The sequence below is a fragment of the Corythoichthys intestinalis genome, chromosome 5 (assembly GCF_030265065.1).
Source record: "Corythoichthys intestinalis isolate RoL2023-P3 chromosome 5, ASM3026506v1, whole genome shotgun sequence".
Taxonomy (NCBI): domain Eukaryota; kingdom Metazoa; phylum Chordata; class Actinopteri; order Syngnathiformes; family Syngnathidae; genus Corythoichthys; species Corythoichthys intestinalis.
Genome location: NC_080399.1, coordinates 32,492,185 through 32,513,095, shown reverse-complemented (window position 1 = coordinate 32,513,095; position 20,911 = coordinate 32,492,185). Strand labels below are relative to the sequence as shown.

Here is a 20,911-nt window from a genome sequence, read left to right as displayed (position 1 = left end):
TTGTGTAGATCAGAGGAGAAACTTTTTAAGGGGGGGGGGGGGGTCAGGTGTAGGCATGTAAACCTTCACTGTTTACCATGCTATGAAAACATCACGGTTACAAAACCACTAAAATTTTCCGTCATACAGTAAGTAGTACGTGTTGAGAGAAATGGTGGAGGAAATGTTTTGTATTCATAAATGTGTCCTCAGTTGATGTTGAAATAATGTTCCTATTGCTTGTTATTATTGACATATTATCTTTTCGCCACAAGATGGCAGGATGGGACTTAATTGTCTAAAGTGCTACTTTTATTACTTCTTTGTGTTTGACTTTGATTACTTTGATTTGTGAAGACAGCAGTGAGAGAGGATGTATCCGCATGTCAATTGAAATTAAATACGCCGAGTTTTGGCTGAAGGACGGCTTGTTCTCCGTCAATTCTTCCTGCGAATGCAACGTTGAGCTGCAACCACCTCAACAGGTTATGGGCCCAGGAGTCATTCGAAGGTAAAGTCAGTTTCCACCATGTAGAAGGTCGCGAAGGACAGCGTGCTTACGGACTGCTGATTAGCGGAAAAAGCTAACAGGCAACATGGATCCACGAGGAACAAGTAGGTTACCTCGACTGGCATTTGACGGAGATGAAGCTAAATATTAACTCTGGGAAACTAAAATGTTGGGACATGTTCATCTAATCGGGCTAAAGAAGACAGTGCTGGTAGGACCAACCACTGAAGCAGAGAGAGAAAATGATGAAATGAAAAATGCGGACGCGTATGCTGAAATGATACAACTTCTTGATGATAAAAGCCTTTCGTTAATAATGAGAGATGCGCCAAATGACGGAAGAAAAGCTCTGAAAATATTAAGGGAATATTATGCTGGGAAGGGAAAACCCAGGATTATAAACTTGTACACCATGCTAACATCTCTTCAAAAGGGAACCTAAGAAAGCATAGTGGACTACATAATAAGAGCTGAGACCGCCATCACAGCATTGCGAAATGCAGGTGAAACAATGGCAGATGGTCTACTTATCGCAATGGTCTTGAAGGGGCTGCCAGAAAGTTACAAGCCATTTACAATTAATGTGGCGCATACTGATGAGAACATGACATTTGCAGAATTCAAAACCAAACTCTGAAGTTTTGAAGAAACGGAAAAATTAAATGCAGCAGAATCAAGCGACAGAGTGATGAAGACTAAAGCAAGAGCTTCAAAGCAAACCACAAAAGCAAACGCTCGTGACCGGATCAAAGACGACACAGAGTTGGTGTGCTTCAAATGTGGGATCAAAGGTCACCGTGCAAAATCATGTCGACAAAAGACATGGTGTAGTCGGTGCAAAACGGACACGCACAAAGACACCACTTGCAGACGCAAGGAAACACCGGACGGAGCGAGAAAAATTGCTGAAGATGGAGATCCTGACTTCGCGTTCAAGGTGAGAGATGAACAGCCCGACACCAGGCGGCAGGATACACACAGCATCCGTGAACGAGGTCTGATGGTGGACACGGGAGCGACATCTCATATCATCACTGGCGAGACCAAATTCAAAAGCTTCCAGGAGACGTTCAAACCAGAGAACCACAGCGTCGAGTTGGCAGATGGTACCCGGTGCAGTGGAGTCGCACTCAAAAGAGGAGATGCGGAGTGCTACCTGATTGACAACGGATGACATGATTGCTGATATCATGACAAAACCTGTAACAAAGTTAAAATTGATTAAGTTTGACAGTGTTATTTTTGGAATTTGAAATGTAAAATTTCATTTGGTTGTTAAAAAGGCCATCAACATGAGAACAAGTGGCGGTGTTGAGAGAAATGGTGGAGGAAATGTTTTGTCTTCATAAATGTGTCCTCAGTTGATGTTGAAATAATGTTCCTATTGCTTGTTATTATTTACATATTATCTTTTCGCCACAAGATGGCAGGATGGGACTTAATTGTCTAAAGTGCTACTTTTATTACTTCTTTGTGTTTGACTTTGATTACTTTGATTTGTGATTACTTTGATTTGTGGGATTGCCTGTGAAGACAGCAGTGAGAGAGGATGTATCCGCATGTCAATGGAAATTAAATACGCCGAGTTTTGGCTGAAGGACGGCTTGTTCTCCGTCAATTCTTCCTGCGAATGCAACGTTGAGCTGCAACCACCTCAACAGTACGTATTCGTTATTTTTCATGTGTCAAAAATGCAGCCAGAAGTGGCTTGGCGCGGCAGCGCTTATCCCTTCCCCTGTATGATGCTGCGTGTGTCAGTGACCCAAACCCAAAAACAAACCCTCCAAACACAAGGCGTACTTTTCTTCAATTTATTTAGCTCTCAAATCGTGGTAACTGAAATATATCAAATGAATACATTTAAAACGTTGTACAATCGTATTTTCAACGTGTGAGTAGCTTCAACAGTTTAGCTTCATGAAGAAGTTCGCCAAACACAAAACACACATTTTCCTTTCAAATTCAATACACAAAGTTGCTAAAAACTTAGAAAGACGAATCATAGGCAAGGCTTAGCTAGGAGAGCAACTTCATTGAGGTCAATCACAGCCGCTGAGAGAGAATCAAGTTTGAATGCAGGGGAGGGGGGGAAGAGAGCGTCAAAGATCGCTAATTGCGACAGATGATCTTGTCCTAAGCACAAATTGACGTTCGCTGGACGAGGAGAGGTCTCACTCCAAATTTTTTTTAGATGAATGCATTTGCTAGCATATTGAATTTGGTGAGTAATGGTTTCAATCGTTTTCATATTTTGCGGTATGACAGCTAGCCAAATCTCCGGTGAAAAAATAGCTCCCGTTAAGTTAGTGTCAAGTTTGTGTATTTAACGGTAATATAAAAGCAGTGTTGTCAGTAACGCGTTATGTGAGTAATGCGTAACTGTAATCTGATAACTTTCAGTAAAGAGCAATGTACCGCGTTCATTTTTCTAAATCAGTAATCTAACTAAAGTTACTTTCCTTGATGCCTGTGCATTACTATTTTGTTATTGCCCCATTATGTATGTAGAAAGAAGAATACTGTAGTCATGGGAGTGACATCACATGTCACATTTTCTAATCGGGGATGGGAAAAAAACGGGTCACGTGTATTACCATGATTCGTGAGCCGTGAGCGATAGCCTTGCTACCTCGCCAGGATACAATGAAATAGGCAGGAGATATAATACAAACGGCTGCATTTGCCCACTGGAAACACAGCCATTACTTCACATTTTTGTCCAGTAAAGATCACCAAAATATCTCCGTGCGCTGCGAACTTTGCGCTGGCTCAAAAAGGCTGTTGATTGCTAAAAGCATCCAATTCAAGCACCACTTGGAATTACAGCACAACAGGTTACAAGACAGCCAGGACTTTTTGATACTGCTCGTGCTCAATCCTCAGTTCAAGCTCAGTTGTTGTTGAAGGTTTTGAAAGCTTAGGTTTAAAGAAATTCTAAATATCCATCCGCCTCCTCAGCTGTAGTTTTGGCTAAGCAAAGCAAACGGCTGTCTCTAAGGTGCTATAGTCACATGATCTGTTCGAAAAATAATTTGGACCCATTATGAAATACTTTGAACGATTCTTGTTCATTTCATTCATTTTTGTTATTTGTTTTATTGCTCTAAAACTTTTATAGACAACATTTTAATGGCCATATTCACTGGTCTTTATTTTAAAGGGGAAGTTCAGAATTTTTTACATTAGGCTTAATCTTTGAGTTAGCCGGTGTTTATTTATTCGTTGGAGTTGATTTTAACAAATTCTGTGCAGTTTGCATGTTATTTGTTAGTTTCAGGGCTCCGGAGTGGCTAAGCTAGCGCGAGTCAATGGTGGTTGAAATCAACTCCTTCAACTAATTAAATCCCCGCTAACTCGAATAATAAGCCATATATGAAAAATTTAAAATTTCAAATTCGCCTCATGTAGGACGTTTTGCCAACGGAGGACATTTTGGCAGAACGCCGGAACATATTTCCTCCACACCCTACTCACCCTTTTAACCCCTGACCCATTTTCATGCCTGATTACTATAGAATGCAGAAGGACTGCGGATTCAGTTGATTTCGCTGATTAATTTGTTTATTTTTCGCATCCCACCAGCCCGATGTGCTGCAGGCTTTTGTTGCTGCACCAGGGAGAGGCGTGTGAGCCTTCTTGGGTTTCAAAAAGATCCTGTTCACCGCGAAGAATGGGCGAAACAAGTCCGACAACTGTGGGACCATTGGACGGGGAAGGAAGTGAGTAAGCTACATGTTTTATATTAAGTCAAACAGTGGGATCATGACACACATTTTAATGAGGAGGTGGCTTGCATTTTGTGGGTGATAATGCCCCTTGTCCTCGGAAAGGCGGGAGTGGCCACCTCTCTTGGCCGACGACCGCCGGCTTGTCGCACACCACGGTCGCCGGCTGAGGAGCGCCCATGCTCGGGCAGCCACGCGCTCTCATCTGCGGTTTTGCGGTGAGTAAGTCTAAGGGGTTCAGCGAAGGTAAAGAATAGCAGAGCCCTATTTTCGTATGCTAGGCAAAGTGGCTTTTTAGACCAGGTTTTGGACCAGTTTACTCCCAATTTACAGGATTAATCCATTTCTTTGAACTGCAGGTCCTCGATTTGATGGGAGGAGGAACTGGTTTGCTCAGTGGCAGGTTGACTCGCACTTGGTATGAGGGAATACAACAGACCAATGGGCAGCGTGGTCTTAAATTTTGAGCTGTTTATAAAACATGCTGTGGAAATGGAAGACTTTTGAACGGAAATTTGCTAAATTATTAGCTTGCTAGCTTAGATATATCGGTTTTGAATTTGAAAAATTGTGCTCCCACGTTGGCCAGTTTCTCCACCGAGAATGTGCCATTATCGGCGTTCAACGAGGAGCCAAAACTTGCTCGCCGCCAGGACATGAGTTGGGGTACTTTTGTGTGATTTTTTTTGTTTTGTTTTTGAAAGTAGAGGAAGACACTTGGAAGAGCCGCTCAGTTCGGGTTATCATGTCACATAGCTCTCACGCCTCCTGTTTTGTTTATGCTCTTTCTGCTGTCTCTGAAGCCGGGGCAGGGAAACGACAAAAGCTGGACTAACTCCAGTGGCATAAAATATCATTCGGAAGGTTTAAGAAATCGGCAGTTTTGACCAATATGCAGTAATTTAGCCCTGTCTTACTGAATAAATGCATTTTTAGTATTTCATATTCAATTTAGCACAAGACTGTTATTTGTCATGACCTTACAATTTATTTAGCAATTGGGGAAAAATACTTAGATAAAAAGAACATACTGTAAAAATATGGGAGTACAGAGATAAAAACAATGATGACATTTTGCTGCTCTCTGTTGCACTTTACTCATTCTGAATCTTCCTCCTCTATTGGGCTGAATTCTAAATCAGCTGAAATCATTAGTCTGCCGATGTCATCACCCAGATGGCGGCGCTAGAGCCCTATAATCACAGGACTAGCTAAACAGCAGATTGAAAGACTCATTTCTTGTCATCTGCGTTTTGCCAAATTGTTCTACTAGACTATACTACTATAGTCAATTCGTCTCAAAATATGATTTTAATTCACATAATTAAAAAAAAAAAAAAAAAAGGTGTCACAGGCACTTTAAATCCACATAACATTGAAAACCCAAATACGGCATTGATAAGGACTACTGGAATTTTTACGAGATGAGAACGTTCATTATGTTTTGACCTTGTTTCACACTTTAGTTTGCGCTTAGCAAAGTATTGTGGCAACACATTTCACTCCTTACCTCGATATATGAAAGTAAAATGAATAGATTAATTGAAGTTGCAGTAATGTTTTTGATTGGTTGACATTGCCAGTAATAGATGAACCAGGGTTCCGCTAAGAAATTAATTGTTTTTGTATTGACCGAAAAGAAACTTTGACATATTGGCACTGAAAATGATTTGAGCTAGGAGTGTTTTTGAGTTATTTGAACGACTTCAACTTGAAAGCTACAGCACGACTTGTAGTTTATTTAAAAGGACAAATACAGTATAGGAATACAGTAGTAGCTGTCCATTTAGAGAAGTAAAAGATGGACACTGGTTTGTCTCATAGCTTTTATTGACCATTTAAAAAGCTGTGATGACAGCCTTTGTGTAACATTCAGCTAAAGCACAAAACAGGCACACAAATACAGAACAGCTCAACGGTCCTTGGCAGGCATCAAATTTGTTGTTGAAGCAATGCTATAATTACCATTCAGTAGCAACCAAGTTTACTTATTGGCTGCCATTGACGGTAATAGATGTCAATGGCAATGAAAGAAAATCACTTAATGCCAGCGATACAAGTTGAAGTGGATTTAATGCCCATCACTGTCAATAGCAGTGAATAAGTTTCATTTATATCTGTATTAGTGTTTTTGCTTTTGAGCAGATGCCAAAGCAAGTTGAGAAAGTAAACTAAACTGCATAATTAAACAATCGGTTATAATATATAAATAATAAATAAAATAATTGTTTAAAAATAAATTATATATATATATATATATATATATGTATATATAGTGGGGCAAATAAGTATTTAGTCAACCACCAATTGTGCAAGTTCTCCTACTTGAAAAAACTTAGAGAGGCCTATAATCGTCAACATGGGTAAACCTCAACCATGAGAGACAGAATGTGGAAAAAAAAACTGAAAATTACATTGTTTGATTTTTAAAGAATTCATTTCGAAATTAGAGTGGAAAATAAGTATTTGGTCACCTACAAAGAAGCAAGATTTCTGGCTGTCAATGAGGTCTAACTTCTTCTAACGAGGTCTAACGACACTCCACTCGTTACCTGTGTTAACGGCACCTGTTTTAACTCATTATCGGTATAGAAGAAACCTGTCCACAACCTCAGTCAATCACACTCCAAACTCCACTATGGCCAAGACGAAAGAGCTGTCAAAGGACACCAAAGACAAAATTGTAGATCTCCACCAGGCTGGGAAGACTGAATCTGAATCTTGAACTGACTTGACTGAATATTTACCTATGTAAAATACTAGGTGTAAAGAAATCAACTGTGGGAGCAATTATTAGAAAATGGAAGACATACAACACCAATGATAATCTCCCTCGATCTGGGGCTCCATGCAAAATCTCACCCCGTGGCGTCAAAATGATAACAAGAACGGTGAGCAAAAATCCCAGAACCACACAGGGGGACTTATTGAATGACCTACAGAGAACTCGGACCACAGTCAAAAAGGCTACTATTAGTAACACACTGCGCCGCCACCGTCCCCCTGGTGAAGAAAGTACATGTCCAGGCCCTTCTGCGGTTCACTAGAGAGCATTTGGATGATCCAGAAGAGGACTGGGAGAATGTGTTTTGGTCAAATGAAACCAAAATAGGACTTTTTGGTAGAAACACAGGTTCTCGTGTTTGGAGGAGAAAGAGTACTGAATTGCATCCGAAGAACACCATACCCACTGTGAAGCATGGGGTTGGAAACATCATGCTTTGGGGCTGTTTTTCTGCAAAGGGACCAGGACGACTGATCTGTGTAAAGGAAAGAATGAATGGGGCCATGTATCGAGAGATTTTGAGTGAAAATCTGCTTCCATCGGCAAGGGCATTGAAGATGAGACATGGCTGGGTCTTTCAGCATGACAATGATCCCAAACACACAGCCAGGGCAACAAAGGAGTGGCTTCGTAAGAAGCACTTCAAGGTCCTGGAGGGGCCTAGCCAGTCTCCAGATCTCAACCCCATAGAAAATCTGTGGAGGGAGTTAAAAGTCCGTGTTGCCCAATGACAGCCCCAAAACATCACTGCTCTAGAGGAGATCTGCATGGAGGAATGGACCAAAATAAGCGAACAGTGTGTGAAAAGCTTGTGAAGAGTTACAGAAAACGTGAGGCCTCCATTATTGCCAACAAAGGGTACATAACAAAGTATTGAGATGAACTTTTTGTATTGACCAAATGCTTGTTTTGCACCATGATTTGCAATAAATTCTTTAAACATCAAACAATGTGATTTTCAGGTTTTTTTTTTTTTTTCACATTCTGTCTCTCATGGTTGAGGTTTACCCATGTTGACAATTATAGGCCTCTCTAATATTTTCAATTGGGAGAACTTGCACAATTAGTTGTTGACTAAATACTTATTTGCCCCACTGTGTATATACAGTATACAGTTTTATGTACGGTACAAAGTAGTGACAATAGGCATCTATGGTATTTTTTTTAAAAGTAAGGCTGCTTTAATGTGGACTGTCACTCATTCACAACAATATGCATTAAGGGGTTAAGAATGAAGTCATAATGCAGAAACCATTAATTCTCTAAATTCTATTTTAATATTAGGCTATGTTTTTGTAAAGTACCTCAGTGCCTTTTCTTTTTAAAAACAGGTTTTTGTTGTTTTTTATGAGTAAAATGAATTAATGGTGACAATGATTTCAATGTTTTAAGCTTTTTGTCATTATAAAACATATTAACTGTGAATGCCAAGGCACTACTTTATTCTAGTTTGTTTTTCACAGCATTGAACCGAGGAAAGCTGACTCATAAAAACATAATCAGCTGAAAAGAGCAAAGGCTCTTTTTATTAATGACCCAAGTTATATAAATACTTTACAAGTACAATGTACCGACTAAGAAATAAATTCAGTCCCCGACACTCCCAAAAAATAAAGCTACTGTTCAAAGCCCTAAATCAGGGGTTCCCAAACTACGGCCCGTCTCCACATTTGGTCCGGCCCCCTGAACAATACCAGAGAGCATTTTGAATCTTTTTTTTTTTTTTTCCCCAATAGTGTTATTTATTTCCTGGCTTTTTCTGTGAAGAACCCAGAGAGGGTTATTTGGTTATTATCTATTTAATTAATAGTGTTATTATTATTTATTATTATATTACCGTATTGGCCCGAATATAAGACGGTATGTTTTGCATTGAAATAACACTGAAAAAGTGGGGGTCATCTTATATTCGCGGTCTAGACATACCCATTCACGACGCTAGATGGCGCCAGATATCATTGAAGCGATGTTCTGTCATGCAAGATCTCAGCTACTCTCAAGTTTAACCAGTTTTATTTTATTAAAATGTTTTTCCTTATTCAGATTTGTTTCAAGACTACAGTTACAGTTAGACTTCACTTTGATGGTTAATCCAGTTATTGCAATTTTGTTGTTTTATCACAATGGATTGGTTTATTTACATTTCAAAAACCAGAAGCCATTCATTTACGAATGTGAGTAAACTTTAGTTTACATATTTAAATGTTCAGATATTAAGATTTGAATGGGGCAAAATAACATGCTTTTTCTCTCAAATATATTGTTAAAATCATGTTTCAGATGTACTGTAATTATTTTCTGTATAAAAATTAATTTGGTGTTCAAAAAGTCTTTTTTCAAACTTGAGTCTTGAAAAAGAGGGCGTCGTCTTATAATCAGGGCCGGCTTATATTCGGGCCAATACCATAATACAATTATATTATATTATATTATATTATATTATATTATATTATATTATATTATATTATATATATATATTTTTTATTTTATTTACTTTTGTTCCGTGAAGAATCCAGAAAGGGTTATTTGATTGTGACTTTCTGAAAAACAATACATTTTTACATTTAGGCACTCCTGCAATCGTCACACTTTTTCTGTTACAAACTGACCCCGGCCCCTCATCAGAGAAGGGAAAAGTTATGTGGCCCCCACAGGAAAAAGTTTGGGGACCCCTGCCCTAAATGAAACTCCTCAAACAAATCCCAATGCTTCTAAAAGCATGTTGTACGTCCCATTTACATTTGTCAAAACGACATTTGTTAAACTGATTTGCGTCAACAAGACAACCAGAGAGGTGACCTTAACTTATGCAGTATACTGTAGAGTATTTCTAAAACATGACACCACCCATCCAGACCACACCACTGTGTAAATCTGTTAGGACTGTGACGAAAAGCATTGAAAAACTGCTAGGGTCAGATGTTCAGAACCACAGTCTTTGAAGGGAGGATGCTGGGTTCTGATGAAGCCTTTGGCTGCTTGAGGATAATCCTGTCTGATGTGCTGATTTGCACATTTGCTCCACATTGAAACTGCTCTGCTATGACACAGCAAATTTTAAGCAGCAGACAGACAAGACGGGTGAAGAGGTCAATGAAAGTGACTGTGGAGGTGAATGCAAATGAACAAATATACTTCTACCATGCTTATATTTAGGGTCAAAGGGAGCAGGGGGGAAAATTACACTGAATAAATCTTTACATGATAATATCTGCCCTTGTAGTTTGGATTTTTGATTGGAAGTTTGTCACCTTTAGATGACATTTAAACAAATATTTCTTTTATTTTATCCATTTTGATTTATTTGGCAAACGTCTTTGAAAGTGATGTCACAAAGAGTTGTACTTCATAGACCACCTGGAAAGACAACACTTCATTCAGACTGAGGAGAGAAGGACTTCACACTTAATAGACTAACTGGAAAGACAACACTTCATTCAGATTGAGGACAGAGGGACTTCACACTTGACGAAGAGGAAACTCTAAGAATGTAAGCTTTCAATCTCATGTTTTTGTCAAAGACAAACCAAAGGAAAAGAAATATTCTTCGTTTTGAATTGTAATGTAATTGTTTTTCGCTTTATATTTCTCGTCCCAATGTTTGAAGTGTAGCTAAACCATGCTCAAGTGTGAGAGTAATGGGGTTGTATTTTTAAATTTATATGAATAGTGTGTTTCATTAAATGTATATATATCATTTTAAAAATGGTTCCCGTTAAATAAAGGAACCAACAAGTTGCTGCCCAAATTTTTCCCTAAAAACTAAATTTTCCACTCGAATAGTGTTCGTTAACTCATTGGCTGCCATTGATGGCACTGGACGTCCAATTCATTTTGACTGGTAAGGGCGAATGAACAAATGTTCACGTGCTGCTTTCGATCACTTCCAGCAGCGTCAATGGCACTCAAGCATGAGCATTCAAAGCCATTCCTCCCAGTTTCGATCACTTCCAGCAGCTTCAATGGCACTCAGGCATGAGCATTCAAAGCCATTCCTCCCAGTTTTTAATTAATTGGACATCAATCATTGTAAATGGCGGGCAATGAGTTAAGAAAGAATATGATTCGTTTGTTTCACTACTACAGTGCTGTTTTTATTTACAGAAATGTTGCACTAACATATTCTCATTTTTATGGGAAGACAAAGGGTTTGTCTTTGATAGTTGTATATTTCCCGACACGATATAAATAATTGTTGTATCACCATATTGTATTGCAAATTGCATTGTATCGGGAGGTACCCAGAGGTTCAAACCCCTACTAATCCGGTCAGAAATGTATTGAAGCACCCATCGAGTGAGCTCTAATGAAGCTAATTGATGGCCATGCTTTGATGGCCAAGATAGTAACATAATGGAACTTTTTCCCCACTTTGTATGGTTACAGATGTAAGTGCATTGTTTTTGTGGGTCACCTCTGGACAAGTTGCTTCGTTGAGCTGATTGCAAGAATAGGTAAGTCTTATGGGAAATTCCAAATGTCTTTTTTTAGACCGCCCAGAGGGGGGCTCAAAAACTCACTTTATTCTTTTTCTTGTTGTTCTTGGGCAGGACACTAACTAAAATGGCTACTCGTCCATTATTTGTGGACTGATCAAAATGAAAATTGGTAGTTATATTCTAGGGATGTATACACATCGATTCTTGGAGCCAGATTTTTCTTTTTTTTTGTTTGTTTGTTTTCAATCATGCTGATTGATTAGAATAATTAATCACTGCTTAAAAATTGCTACTCCACCAATATTTATGGACAGATCAGAATGCAATCTGGTAAGTATTTGGTATTCAAGGGATGTATAATGTACACGCATCAATCCTTGGAGCCCTATTTCTGATGCTTTTTATCTCAGGGCTGATTAGTTATATTTATTAGTTGCTGACTCATTGTTGCCGAACTAGCCAATAGAGGGAGCTGGGTGGTCTTAGCTCATTTCGAACTTGGTGATACTGTATTCTATTTTAAATCATTCAATGCTGAAGCAAATAGTTTTAAAGTCTTTTGTTATTCAAGGTGAGTGGTGTCGGAATGTCGTAAGCCTAAGGTGCTAATTTCTCATATGTACAGTTAAAAATCCATTGGCTGCCTATTGACAGTGGGAGGAAGCATTTGAACCTGGAGAAATGCCAATGTGGATTGGATGTCAATCACTGTTAATGAGTTAAAAGACTCCAAACTTAAGTTTATTTCTATAGTGCTTTCGCAACAGCCTTAGATAGACCAAGGTACTTTACAGAACACAAAAGACTAAACAGTAATATAAACAAACCAAGAAAATGTGTGTACAATTTCTGAATCCTTTTTGAGGCAGTCGAAAGAGGAGTTCTGAAGTCATCTTTAAAGCAGTGTATCAAAGGTATCCCGATTACAATGTCTGATGTCACTAACAATTAGCAAGAATCTATTTAGACAGACTGCTGTGGCAGTCAGGTCTTAGACTTCATAATATACTGACAGGTTGCGGGGCCGATTGATAGGGGGCCTATTTAAAAAACATTTTTTAAACAACCTTAAAATTCAAATATTTTCAAAACTAAACCTACCTGAGGCATATGAGTCTCCATAAGCAGCGACATCAACAAATTAAAAGTTTTTCCCTAATAAAATCCCCATTAATTATTTTTTATATACTGTAAGTATAACAAAACTTCAAATGGCTATAAAATTGTCAGATTTTATACTAGATTTAGAAAAATCACCAAATGCAGAGATAATCACCTATATTTTCCAGATTAATAGCAATATTTAACAAATCATATAACTTTTTGCCCAAAATAGGAACTGAATTTTTTTTTTTTTAGTGCAAATTTGACGTTTTCAAGAATCTATAAATTACTCAATTTTTACATCAGAAACGTAATACTTGAGGAAAGCATGCAGAATCAATTATAAATAATATTCAAATAAATTATATATCTAATATATATAATTATATACAGTGGGAAGAACAAGTATTTGATACACTGCCTATTTTGCTGGTTTTCCCACTTGGCAAGCCATGTAGAGGTCTATAATTTGTATCATAAGTTCTCTTCAACTGTGAGGGACGGAATCTAATACAAAAATCCAGAAAATCACGTATAATTTTTAAATAATAAATTTGTATTTAACTGCATGAAATAAGTATTTGATACATTACCAGTTAGTAAATATTTCGGCTCTTAGTTCTTTTTTGAGAACCCCTCCTGTTCTCCACTCATTACCGGAAGTAACTGCACCTGTTTGAACTTGTTATCTGTATAAAAGACACCTGTTCACATGCTCAAACAAACAAACTCCAACCTCTCCACAATGGCCAAGACCAAAGAGCTGTGTAAGGACATCAGGGATAAAATAATAGACCTGCACAAGACTGGGATGGGCTACAGGAAAATAAGCAAGCAGCTTGGTGAGAAGGTAACAACTGTTGGAGCGATTATTAGAAAATGGAAGAAGTTCAAGTTGACGGTCAATCTGCCTCGTTCTGGGGCTCCATGCAAGATCTCACCTCGTGGGGCATCACTGATCATGAGGAAGGTGAGGGATCACCCCAGAACTACACGGCAGGACCTGGTCAATGACCTGAAGAGAGCTGGAACCACAGTCTCGAAGAAAACCATCGGAAACACATTACGCCGTCATGGATTAAAATCCTACAGCGCACACAAGGTCCCGCTGCTAAAGCCAGTGCATGTCCAGACACGTCTGAAGTTTGCCACTGACCATCTGGATGATCCAGAGGAGCAATGGGAGAAGGTCATGTGGTCGGATGAGACCAAAATGGAACTTTTTGGTCTAAACTCGGCTCATCATGTTTGGAGCAAAAAGAAGGATGAGTACAACCACAAGAACAACATCTCAACCGTGGGTACAGGACGACTGCACCGTATTGAGGGGAGGATGGATGGGGCTATGTATCGCCAGATCTTGGCTGACAACCTCCTTCCTTCAGTGAGAGCCCTGAAGATGGGTCGTGGCTGGGTCTTCCAGCATGACAACGACCCAAAGCACACAGACAAGGCAAAGAGTGGCTCTGTAAGAAGCATCTTAAGGTCCTGGAGTGGCCTCGCCAGTCACCAGATCTGAACCCGATAGAAAATCTATGGAGGGAGCTGAAAGTCCGTGCAGCAGCCCCGAAACCTGAAGGCTCTGGAGAAGATCTGCATGGAGGAGTGGGCCAAGATCCCTGCTGAAGTGTGTGCAAACCTTGTCAAGGACTACAGGAAACGTTTGGTATCTGTAATAGCAAACAAAGGTTTCTGTACCAAATATTAAGTTCGATTTTTGTGACGTATCAAATACTTATTTCATGCAATTAAATGCAAATTTATAATTTAAAAATCATACACCGTGATTTTCTGTTTTTTTGTACTAGATTCCGTCCCTCACAGTTGAAGAGAACTTATGATACAAATTACAGACCTCTACATGCTTTGCAAGTGGGAAAACCAGCAAAATCGGCAGTGTATCAAATACTTGTTCTCCCCACTGTATTATAAATCCTCGACCAAATCACTCTTGAGACACTCGTGCCTGCTGGTCGGCTCGAGTTTCGTCCTGTTTCAACCTAAATCCGGCATAAATCCGTGAGAATTGCTCTTCCTGCCAGGGACCCGGGCTGGTGTGGAGTGGGCCGGCCCCCTGCCGGAAGGCGTTGCACAGGGTCTGGGGGAAGTGACATGTCAATATAATTATGAAGTCTATTGTCAGTTTTTCCTAACCTTCAACACCAGGGGTGCTCATTATGTCAATTGCAACGCTTGTGTGGGTTGCTCGTGTCATTAAAAAAATAAATAAATAAATAAAAACATTTTTTAATAAAAGCACGTTAATTATGCTGTGTTACCCCCCACTCCCCATCCCCGCCCGCTGTTAAGATAGATCGCGGGAGGATGTCTCCTTGAAAAGTAGATCTTGGAACAAAAAAAAAGCGCCCCTGCTCTACACAATCAGCACTCCTGCCGTACATTTCCACCATGATGTTGTGGGTTTAAATCTGGACTGGAGAGATGTGATGATATCACCAAGACCAGTTAAATATCAAAAAATTACTGTAAAATAACAATGATAAAATTTTATTACAATTTTCAGTTCAACAAAAGTTATTGTAAAATTAATGCCTAGCTCTTTGTATTTAACAGTTTTCCCATATTTTATTTATTTATTAATAGTTAGATTTAGGCAACCTCAGCTGCAAGTATTATATTAAGTAGTATATATGTTTTCTTACAGTGTAGTGCAAAAATTGTGATGACTCATGTCACAACTTCACAACAGTAGCATCCTGCATATCAAATTCATCCATGAATTATTTGTGGGAGTGCTCCACGGCTCATTGTCCTTCTTAACTTGCGTTACAAAAGAGGAACACATGCAGCAACAGGTCAAAGCGCCCCCCTGTTGCAGGCAACGAAGCACCCGTATGAACTTCTTGGTGGTCACTGTTGTTTGCTTTAGAGATTCTGGAGAGGGTCTGAGAAATGGGTGCTGGAGGCCAACAGACAGAGATGGCAAGCTGCAGTGGGATTTATACCTGGGAAGAGGTGCAGAGTCATTGCAGAAGGAATGATATGTGGCTGGTGATCCAACGGAAGGTCTACAATGTCACAAATTGGGCCACCAAACATCCGGGAGGCTTTCGGGTCATCCATCATTACGCGGGAGAAGATGCCACGGTTTGTGATGCTTTTTTAACATCATTTGGCAATATATCCCCCTCTTAATGTGTGTTATTGAATTTAAATCTAGGAGGCATTTACTGCCTTTCACCCAGACAAAAAGTTTGTGCATCGCTTCCTGAAGCCACTGCTGATTGGAAAGCTGGCAGAGACAGAGCCCAACCAGGACAGACAGAAGAATGTAAACTCATTTTTCTCTTCATTCGTATGCTGCCATTGACGGTGATAGACGTCCAATCCCTTTGAACCAGCAGTCATCATTCGCTAGGATGTCTTATCGCCGTCAATGGGACTGAAACCTGATCTTACACTGTTGGCTTCCTGCTATGCTTTCAGGCTGCAGTCAGTCAGGACTTCAAGGATTTACGTGCACGTGCAGTGCAACAGGGTCTATTTCGAGCCCATCCTCTGTTCTTCATGGCCCATCTAATTCATATTGTGCTGCTAGAAGTACTGGCCTGGCTGCTGGTGTGGTTTTGGGGAACAAACTGGATCTCGACGATAGTCTGCGCCGTCCTGATGGCAACTGCGCAGGTAAGAGAAAACAAGGCGAAGTCCGTGGATCACTAAGACATTTCCGGTCTTCATTACAAGATCCAGGCCGGATGGCTGCAGCATGATTTTGGTCACCTGTCTGTCTTCAAGAAGTCCACATGGAATCATCTTGCACACAAGTTTCTCATTGGCCATTTAAAGGTGACACATCTTTAAAAAATCTAAAGTATGATTTCATGACTTTGTTTTTACCGCTATACACAGGGAGCTTCTGCTAACTGGTGGAATCATCGGCACTTCCAGCATCATGCTAAACCCAACATTTTCAGTAAAGATCCAGATGTCAACATGCTGCGCATGTTTGTTATCGGATCCGTTCAGCCTGTTGAGGCAAGTTGTATAGTACATACAGTACAGTAGATTCATGGGCTCACCATTGTCACCCAGCTCACTCTCACTTCTGTTTCTCAGTACGGCACCAAAAAGATCAAACATATGCCGTACAACCATCAGCACCGATACTTCTTCCTCGGTACTCTTATTTTCACTCTAAATATAATATATATAATATAAAACAAAACAGTTCCAACAACTTTTTGTGTTTCAGTTGGACCTCCACTTCTGATTCCAGTATATTTCCACCTTCAAATCATGCGTGTGATGATCGTTCGACGAGACTGGGTGGTAAGATGCTGCACGTCTGTCTGCTCGATAAATGAAATGCCATTCTTTATGCTGCATTGTCATCGTTAACAGTTGAACCATCTCATAAGTATTAAGGTCGTAACACTCAAATGTCGTTATGTACAGTGGGGCAAATAAGTATTTAGTCAACCACTAATTGTGCAAGTTCTCCCACTTGAAAATATTAGAGGCCTGTAATTGTCAACATGGGTAAACCGCACCATGAGAGACAGAATGTGGGGGAAAAAAACTGAAAATCACATTGTTTGATTTGTAAAGAATTTATTTGGAAACCATGGTGGAAAATAAATATTTGGTCAATACCAAACCTTCATCTCAGTACTTTGTTATGTACCCTGTAACTCTTCACAAGCTTTTCACACGCTGTTGTTGGTATTTTGGCCCATTCCTCCATGCAGATCTCCTCTAGAGCAGTGATGTTTTGGGGCTGTCGTTGGGCAACACGGACTTTCAACTCCCTCCACAGATTTTCTATGGGGTTGAGATCTGGAGACTGGCTAGGCCACTCCAGGACCTTGAAATGCTTCTTACGAAGCCACTCCTTTGTTGCCCTGGCTGTGTGTTTTGGGATTATTGTCATGCTGAAAGACCCAGCCAAGTCTCATCTTCAATGCCCTTGCTGATTGAAGGAGATTTTCACTCAAAATCTCTCAATACATGGCCCCATTCATTCTTTCCTTTACACAGATCAGTCGTCCTGGTCCCTTTGCAGAAAAACAGCCAAAAAGCATAATGTTTCCACCCCCATGCTTCACAGTGAGTATGGTGTTCTTCGGGTGCAATTCAGTAGTCTTTCTCCTCCAAACACGAGAACCTGTGTTTCTACCAAAAAGTTCTATTTTGGTTTCATCTGACCATAAAACATTCTCCCAGTCCTCTTCTGGATCATCCAAATGCTCTCTAGCTAACCGCTAGGTCCCCCCTTGTGGTTCTGGTAGTTTTGCTCACCATTCTTATCATTTTGACGCCACGGGGTGAGATCTTGCAATGAGCCCCAGATTGAGGGAGATTATCAGTGGTCTTGTATGTCTTCCATTTTTTAATAATTGCTCCCACAGTTGATACATTTACACCAAGCGTTTTACCTATTGCAGATTCAGTCTTCCCAGCCTGGTGCAGGTCTACAATTTTGCCTCTTGTGTCCTTCGACAGCTCTTTGGTCTTGGCCATAGTGGAGTTTGGAGTGTGACTGACTGAGTTTGTGGACAGGTGTCTTTTATACCGATAATGAGTTAAAACAGGTGCCATTAATACAGGTAACGAGGGGAGCCTCGTTAGACCTCATTAGAAGAAGTTAGACCTCTTTGACAGCCAGAAATCTTGCTTGTTTGTAGGTGACCAAATACTTTTTTGCCACTCTAATTTGGAAATAAATTGTTTAAAAATCAAACAATGTGATTTTCAGTTTTTTTTCCCTCATTCTGTCTCTCATGGTTGAGGTTTACCCATGTTGACAGTTACAGCCTCTCTAATCTTTTCAAGTAGGAGAAGTTGCACAATTGGTGGTTGACTAAATACTTATTTGCCCTGCTGTAGTTGACTGAGCTGTTAAATTCCGAGCTCTGTTAAGATTAATGCCACTTTAATTGAATAGGGTTAAATATGTTATTATGCAGGGTGGGTCAGAGCAACTTCTTATTTAAATTGGGCGCCCTGAAGCGATGGTTGCTCAGAGGATGTGTTTTTTTTTTGTTTTTTTTCAAGAACCCAAGTGAGCATCATGGAGTGGACGAAGTTGTAACGCGGTTTCATTGTTTAGGCATTTTTTTCAAACGACCACGGGGGACAACATTAAAATGTCTACAGAATGCACGTTGCGTTGTGACGATTGAGCGACCCCTTGAAAAAAAATGCCTCACAGCAAAAGCGCGATCTAACTTCGTCCACTCCATGATGCTCACTGGGATTCCTGAAAAAAAAAAAAAAAAACACAAAATAATGAACGAACGTTAAGAACCAAACTTTAAGCCCCACCCTCTCAAATAAGTACATCCCTACCATCCTCAGAGCAACCATCGCTTAAGGGCAGCAAATCTAAATAAGCAAGTTGCTCCGTCCCACCCTGTTCTAGATTAGGTAATGGTACACAAAAAAAAATATTAGGAATGATATACAGTAAATCATGAAAATATTCTTGTGCTATCGCTTATTTTGTAATTTTTTCTTAGTTCTGTAATTGTATTAGGCTTTACAGTGATAAGTTATCCCAGAAATGTAGGACATATGGAAAAATAGACTTTCACTTTTCTCATTTTCTACTACATATTTAACTGTAGTGTGTAATCAATTAACTAATGCTTGATAAACTCAGTTTACACATCATTTGTATTTTTTTTTAATTTGAAGAGAAAGCAATTAAATAAATAATAATAATAATAATTTAAAAAAAAAAAAAAAACATTTCAACTGATATATATATATATATATATATATATATATATATATATATATGTTTTTTTTTTTTTTTTATTTTTTTTATGGAATTTATGGACTTTATGGCATTTTGAAAACCATTTTTCAAGCATTCTTTGAATGAACTATCAAGCAAGCTTTTCTTCTGCAGGATATGGCCTGGGCCTTGTCCTACTATCTTCGCTATTTCAGTTGTTATATTCAACTTTATGGTCTGCTGGGCTCATTCGCACTCATCGTATTTGTCAGGTAAGTGATTGTCTTTCACAAAGCCTCAACACTTTTAAATTCACCTATAAGATGAAAAGTTAATGCTCCCTACCTGCTGGATCAGAATAATTACTGTGGCGGAACATGAACCAGGAATTGCTCCCGAATGTGAAGCAAATGATTTATTGGACACCAAAGTCACACTATGTGACTATTACTGTAAGTGACAATATTGCTTCACACTTACCTGTAAAAGTGTTCTCCTACCACCATTATTCATCTCACACAGATATGTGTACAATTGGGTTGGGAGGAACAAGTCTAATACAAATGGTCAACTATATAAACATGTTTTTATAGAGTCACTGTTGTATTAACTCAATGGATGCGATTGACGACGACTAATGTATTGGATGTCTTATTGTCATCAGTGGCAGCTACTGAGTTAATAATATAGGCAATAAAAGAAGTAACATCACATTCTAGTGTTGCTGTGATTTCAGATTTCTGGAGAGCCACTGGTTCGTGTGGGTAACTCAGATGAGTCATCTACCCATGGACATTGACCATGAAAAGCATCAGGACTGGCTCACCATGCAGGTGCTTGCTGCATGGGAAATCTACAACACTTTCTTTGTTTTCATCTTCAAGTTTGTCTTTTTGTGTTTCAGTTACAAGCCACCTGCAACATTGAGGAGTCCCCCTTCAATGACTGGTTTAGTGGACACCTCAACTTTCAGATTGAACACCAGTAAGTACTCACGCAAGCGGGGAAAAGATGGGAAAAATGATTGATTGGCATGGTTTCTTTCCAGTCTTTTTCCTACAATGCCGCGTCATAACTACCATCGCGTAGCGCCACTTGTGCGCGCTCTCTGTGAGAAGCATAACATTGCTTATCAAGTGAAGACACTGAGAAAAGGCTTGACTGATGTCATCAGGTAAAATGTTCCATTTCTGCCTGCGGAAAAAAACAACAACCTATACTTACTGATGTTTCAACCACTTGTTGTCATTAACTTTATTTTGCAGATCACTGAAAACCTCAGGGAATCTCTGGCTTGATGCATATCTTCATAAATGATCTTTTTCTCACATCTTTTGAATCTTTGACTGTTTGCTTTGATTCTATACAATGAAACAGAATGTCCTGTCTTGCCTTCAGATTCTGTGCAGGAATTCTGTAGTTACTGTAATCTCTTGTACTGCCGTCACATGATGTAGGTGGACATTTACTGCCGGTTAACATTGTATTTGGCATAGTTGATTTAAAAAAAAAAATAAAAAAAAAAAACTTGTGAAGTAAAAAGGTGATCCAAACATTTTTGTCACTTGTTTCTTCATATTTAATAAATAAGCCTACATTTCATCTTGGCATTAATCTATATAGCAATTATTTTTTTAAAAATGTTTTTTGTTTTATTTTTATTAAACA

The 20,911-nt window shown here is 39.3% G+C and overlaps 1 protein-coding gene across 5 annotated transcripts; it reads left to right on the top strand.

The window, feature by feature from the left end:
- Window positions 1-333: 333 nt before the first annotated feature.
- Window positions 334-20,852, top strand: fads2 (fatty acid desaturase 2). Of its 5 annotated transcripts, XM_057836512.1 has the most exons (17): window positions 336-2,150; window positions 4,073-4,209; window positions 4,321-4,433; window positions 10,353-10,490; window positions 11,387-11,454; window positions 15,434-15,651; window positions 15,725-15,835; window positions 15,991-16,188; window positions 16,249-16,350; window positions 16,414-16,539; window positions 16,621-16,681; window positions 16,757-16,833; window positions 19,418-19,515; window positions 19,980-20,076; window positions 20,148-20,227; window positions 20,292-20,417; window positions 20,509-20,852. In XM_057836512.1, exons 6-17 carry the CDS (start codon window positions 15,457-15,459, stop codon window positions 20,558-20,560), a joined length of 1,323 nt encoding a protein of 440 aa, XP_057692495.1. In that variant the 5' UTR covers window positions 336-2,150; window positions 4,073-4,209; window positions 4,321-4,433; window positions 10,353-10,490; window positions 11,387-11,454; window positions 15,434-15,456; the 3' UTR covers window positions 20,561-20,852. The 5 variants fall into 5 exon arrangements, 4 of the variants coding, with proteins under 4 accessions (XP_057692497.1, XP_057692495.1, XP_057692494.1 ...); XM_057836511.1 differs by lacking the exon at window positions 4,321-4,433; XR_009063227.1 differs by lacking the exons at window positions 4,321-4,433; window positions 20,292-20,417; window positions 20,509-20,852 and adding an exon at window positions 19,601-19,695 and having other exon boundaries at window positions 334-2,150.
- Window positions 20,853-20,911: the final 59 nt, after the last annotated feature.